Source organism: Acyrthosiphon pisum, chromosome A2 (assembly GCF_005508785.2).
Source record: "Acyrthosiphon pisum isolate AL4f chromosome A2, pea_aphid_22Mar2018_4r6ur, whole genome shotgun sequence".
NCBI classification, from domain to species: Eukaryota; Metazoa; Arthropoda; class Insecta; order Hemiptera; family Aphididae; genus Acyrthosiphon; species Acyrthosiphon pisum.
The window spans coordinates 49,074,113-49,079,682 of NC_042495.1; the positions used below are offsets into that span (position 1 = coordinate 49,074,113).

The 5,570-nt window shown below is 39.0% G+C and overlaps 2 protein-coding genes across 2 annotated transcripts in view; one reads left to right on the forward strand and one right to left on the reverse strand.

Annotated features, from left to right (window-relative positions):
• The window catches only part of LOC100161711 (peroxidase-like), a 19,021-nt gene extending 15,022 nt beyond the window's left edge, over nucleotides 1-3,999 (forward strand). The window contains exons 14-18 of the mRNA XM_029490021.1: nucleotides 151-320; nucleotides 415-523; nucleotides 633-732; nucleotides 1,475-2,067; nucleotides 3,144-3,999. Of these exons, the coding sequence (XP_029345881.1) occupies nucleotides 151-320; nucleotides 415-523; nucleotides 633-732; nucleotides 1,475-2,067; nucleotides 3,144-3,816 (1,645 nt within the window). The 3' untranslated portion in view covers nucleotides 3,817-3,999. The remainder of the gene's footprint in view (nucleotides 1-150; nucleotides 321-414; nucleotides 524-632; nucleotides 733-1,474; nucleotides 2,068-3,143) is intronic.
• A 194-nt stretch (nucleotides 4,000-4,193) lies between these two features.
• LOC107884504 (eclosion hormone-like) lies at nucleotides 4,194-4,769 on the reverse strand. The gene is made up of 2 exons (XM_016806752.2): nucleotides 4,690-4,769; nucleotides 4,194-4,606 (listed from the first exon to the last, which is right to left on the reverse strand). Exon 2 carries the CDS (start codon nucleotides 4,592-4,594, stop codon nucleotides 4,337-4,339), a length of 258 nt encoding a protein of 85 aa, XP_016662241.1. The 5' UTR covers nucleotides 4,595-4,606; nucleotides 4,690-4,769; the 3' UTR covers nucleotides 4,194-4,336.
• Between the last annotated feature and the right edge of the window lie 801 nt (nucleotides 4,770-5,570).

Below are 5,570 nucleotides of genomic sequence, written 5' to 3' on the forward strand. Positions count from 1 at the left end.
GCTGACACAACATCTCCGCTCAGAATCGTTTTTCGTGTACAATCATTGAATTCAAATATAGCACATCTATTACAACGACATTACTACTGAACTGCAGAGCGCAGTTTGTCCACCTTTTTTTAATATTTCATTGTTATTATTTATTATAAGATCGCCGTTCGACATCGACTTGTGGTCTGGTGGAGTGTCGGAAAAACCGGCGCAAGGCAGTGTGGTTGGACCGACGTTCGGCTGCATAATTGCATCTCAATTCAGTCTGTTGAAGAGGGGTGATCGGTTTTGGTACGAATTACCCGACCAACCGTCTTCGTTCTCACCGGGTAAATATAGCTGACATATTATAGGGACCTATGTCCTATGTGGGACAATAGTGTTTTACAGTGACCATAACATCCCTGCCGTTTATCATTATAGATCAGTTACAAGAGATCAGAAACGTCCGGTTGGCGCGTTTGGTTTGCGATAATACAGACATCATAGACACGGTTCAAATGTATCCAATGGTGTTGTCGGATCACGAACTGTACGTATAGTAATAACAATATATCGATGTAATGCGTCACATCCGATCAATATAGTGACTATCGTAGACCGGTATAATTGTCCAATTGGCGTCTATTACCGTGTTTTAGGAATCCTAGGGTCCCGTGTAGGAGTGGCGTCATACCTAGGATGGATCTGAGCAAGTGGGCCGATTCAACACTAGATACGGCTGAACCCAACACCAGACTAGTTAGTATATATTATTTTATATTGTAATACTATACTTTTTCTACATTATACGTTGTGATTGGGTGGTCAAAGTTTAGACGTCATCAGCATTTAATATGAAACCTCAACAAATCTTAACAGCTATATTATGATTTCAATTATGTTTGGTGTAGCTAAAATGTGCAAATAATTTTCCAAGATAACAATTATTTTGATTTGTAAATTTTAAAAACTGATTTGAAATTAATTAATACATAATTGATATACTTTGAATTAATTTAACTAAGGGAGGGAGCTATTTTGAAGACATATTTATATTTATTAATATACATAGATTTATTTAAAAAGCCTAGTTAAAAACTTATTATGTTGCAATAAAACAGTTTATATTCACACGATAATGTGTATGTATGATTCAAACAAGATTTGACATTGGTACGTGATGTAAGCATTCTATATAATCTTAAAACATTTTTTTTTTAATTCATAATTTATTCTATTAATAATTTATTTTATTTTAAATTATTTATGTAAATTGCGTATTTTTAACTATTTCTATCTATATAATCTAAAAATGAATATATACGTCAAATTACAAATCATTATTTTTGAGAATAATTTTTAGCGCCACTATTTTGTTTACTGAAACTAGTTTTAGAGATTTACAGAATATTGACGTCCAAACCATATGTATAAGTATTCTTGTACCGTAGGTTTTATCATATACCTATACTTCTAATTTTATTTTTCCGATATCTTGTAGTCCAACGTAGAGAAAAATCTCAAATCTGGTATGACGGAAGCAAAGATAGAGTTCTGCGACGACTGCAACGCGACGACTGCGGACACCGGGATCGGGTTGGCAGATCCGGGAACGCGGGTGATCACGATCATCGAGGCGACTGACGAGCTGGATGGCAACGCGGTGATGAACTCAAACGCATTATTCGGCGGCAACGACAAGAGGATGAAAAGGGGCGCCGAAGCTGCCTCGCTGGCCGGCAACGGGACGTTGGACGCCAACGACGACCCGTCGCTGTCCGACGAGATGGTGCTGGCTGGGCTGGACGTGCCCAAGGCGGCGCCGATCAAACGGGACGCGGCCGACGGGCTGCCGGACATGACGCAAGCCATCATGGAGCAGCGTGTCGACTACGATGTGGACGAGGAGTTCCAGGCGGCCAACGGGCATGGATTTGAAGCACCTAGAACCAGGCCGGTGAACAATTACCGCGGTTACAGCAGCCGCCGCCCGGACGAACACTTGGAAGACGACGGCGATGACTTTGACGACGGTGACCACAATTCGCACTACGAGTACGTGCCCATGGAGTTCGACAACGAAGGCAACCACAGGTATGTGTGGCGTAATAAAAAAAAAACCAAATGTTAACCAGAGAGTTGATGAAAGTTCATCGAATTTTTCAATACTTAAAGATTAAGATGATATTTTTTTAAATATTCTTATAAAATCAATGAACAAATTCACTTTAACAACCAAAATTTATTTTTATTTTTTGAAACATTCGTATATCAATGAATTAAGAACGATAGTGCAAAAAAAACGTGTGGAAATCGTTATTTTGGAAGTTATATCCTTCCAAATATCCACTGCCCCTCGACCCGATGATCACGAATATACTTCCATTTAGCAAACTTCGATTCATCGATTTCAAAAATCACTTCGATGGGGGTGGGGGAGAGCATACCTGTCCATTGAGAAGATGACATCTGCCGGTACAGATAATTTATACATTGTATAACTTATCTATATTGGTAGACCTAACGAGTTAAATAAAAAAAGTAGTCATCCCCAACGATAACCGGCCTCGGTCATAGCTGTAGTTGTTAACCAGGACTGTCGATCGTGGTATCCTTAAAAATTATCAGCACGCGCCACACACCGAATAGACGTAATTTGGTATTGACGTACTGTGATTAATAATAGAAATAAAATTACTATAACCTCAAAACAAAAATCAAACGTTGAATTCTGATTTCACCATCATTCATAAGTCGTAAAATACGTATGAAAAAAAATCAAAATTATTTATAGGCACTGCGCGTGGCAGTTAATTACAATGTAGTGCGTATGCGTATAAACATAAAAGCACAAACTTTGGAAAAATATATAACTTCCAAAATAATGATTTCTGGCAAACTTTTTTTGCACCGTCGTTCTGCACTCGTTAAAATACGCACATATATGTTTCAAATTAAAAAAAAAATGCTGGGTATCTTAAATGAATTTATGCCAAGTTCAACTAATTTTTTCCCTATCAATTTCAGTTCTGCTGTAGGTACGTTTGATATGTGTATGTCATGTTTAATGTCATATATTATTGTATTAGTACGATACACATACGAGTTTATACTAAAAATATGTAACTTTGTTGTTACATGAACTTATGTTTTTTTTTCGTTTACCACAGACCACTTACTTTGCCAAACTACTTGGATTCTAAGAAGCCCGTCAAGTATAGCAAGTACGGTGCGTCCAAGGCACCGTCATATCCACGGCCGCCCGCTTTTAATGGTTACGGGAGTAGTAGCAGCAGCGGTGCTTCACCGCTACTGCACGGCCATGACTTCATTCCACTGCGTGGCGGAAGTAGTGGAGGAGGCTTTGGAGGCGTCGGTGGAGGTAGTTCAGCGGCGGGATATTCGTATGGTGTGGGCAGTGGTCTGCAGTCTGATGGCGAATTTGATGACTATCGTGACGTACCATCGCCGTACTCCGGTCGCCCATTATCGGGCGGCAGAGGTGGACCCAAGTCGTTCGTGTCGATGACTCGCATCAACTCGGACGAGGCCGATTCGGGAGACGTAATCAACATCGATCATGGACGTGTTGCGTACGACGATGGTCCGTCACGTGATTACCGTGGTTACTCGTCTGCGGACCACGATTATGAGGACGATACGTACCGCGGTCACGGGCCCGCGAAGTCGGTACCGAAGTCGCCATACTTCTATCGCTCCACCGATTACGCTCACGAACCATCATCGACTTCAGTCCAGTCCAGGATACACGACGTCGACGCCGAAGGCAAGCCGCCGAAGTCGAAAGCCTACTGGAGTATGTCGTACGTGCAGGACATTTAGGAACCACACCACGCCGATCATCACCTGCATCTTCGATCTTCGACCACCACCAACCAGCTACACCAGTACTACCACGACCATCTCCACCAGTATACCACAACCATTAGTTGAGGCTTAACCCACAAATATTTAACGACTCTACAAATATTTGTTTTTGAGCAACTCTAGCGCCAACTGGAAATTAATTATTAAAACGCTGAAGCCAAATCAAAATGTAATGTCCTGACATATCATTGAACGAATATTTTTCAATAATTATTAGAGGATTAGGCAAATATAATATTTTTTATGGGTTAAGTCGTTCGTTTACAACTATAAACCATGCCCCCCCCCCCTTTTGTACCGTAATAATCAACACGATTTTTATTTTACTCGGAACGAATGATTTATTCCTCGTATTATATTATGTTTCAATAAGCGAAAACTGCGTACACGTTACAAAATATAAATCATAATATTTTACTAACAACATACATAAGTGTCGATTGTGTGACTACTACACTCTGAATCGCGGCGTACATCACTCGAGCTTGTTGAGAAAAGGTGCAATGGAATCGATGTTCTCGCAATCCGGTATCATCTTGCCCTTGAACTTGACGCAGGTGTCTGCGCACAGAGGTCCTTCGAAGTAGTCGCCCAACATCTTCTTGCACTGCGCGCAGTTCCTGATGCACATGGCCACATCCGCCATATCCGCCGTCGTATAACCTACGATTCCGATCAAAACCAACGCGACGGCGGCCAGGAAGGTGATTTTTTTTGACGGAGTGTTCATCATTCGAGTTTTCCTCTGAAAAGAAAAAAATAACAATCTATACTCCGCCGTCGACGACTAATAAATCTTGCTCTGGGAAAAACCGCAGACCGACTAACCTTTGAGATATCGTAAAAGCTATTCTTGCGCTAGTCGTAGATCCTCGTAAGTCTGCAGAACGTAAGACACTGACGAAATCGGCATCCATACCGGTCATTTTATACTCACGATTTATTATAATTCAATCGAGTTTTACGTTTTGGAAATTCCCGCCGCGCACTGGCTTTTAGTTGATTTGATATAATATTATGTTTTTCTGAGGAGAGTATCGTTAATACAATACTATATTGACGAAATTGGGCCGATTTAATTATTCTGGTGCATTGGACGCGTCCATTACTGAAAATTTTGTTCGCAGCGGCTTTATTAAATAGCTATACAGAAGTGTACGAGTAATTCAAATTATAGTATTATAACATAAAAAATATTTAGATAACAATATTTATTATTTTCATTATTATTATTATTATTAATTATTATTAAAAATATGTAAGCTGCCTATTTTTATGTTTTTTTATTGTCAATGGCTGACATTTTTTCTTATTCTTTAATAATATATCATGTACATTTTATTTTTTATTTGTCAATAAAAATGTGATAATTGTTGATGTTGATGTTGAAACAGATTACAGATAGTTTAAATTATAAAGCATCGATGTCGATGTAATACTTACAAAAATATAATGTTTTTGCCCTGTCTTGACAACTATTACGATGTTTTGAGATAGGTAATGGTTTCCATTGCGGTTACATAATATTATAATTTATTATATTATACTACCATTATATTTAGTTTATATATATAAAAAATAACAAATCTTTGGCCTGGGCAGCGCCTGCTTGGATAATATAGACGTACCTACGTTCTACATTTGGATGAAATATTGCAGATTTTAATGAGATCAGAAAAAAGTTCTAAAAAAGAACGGTGTGCAGCTTC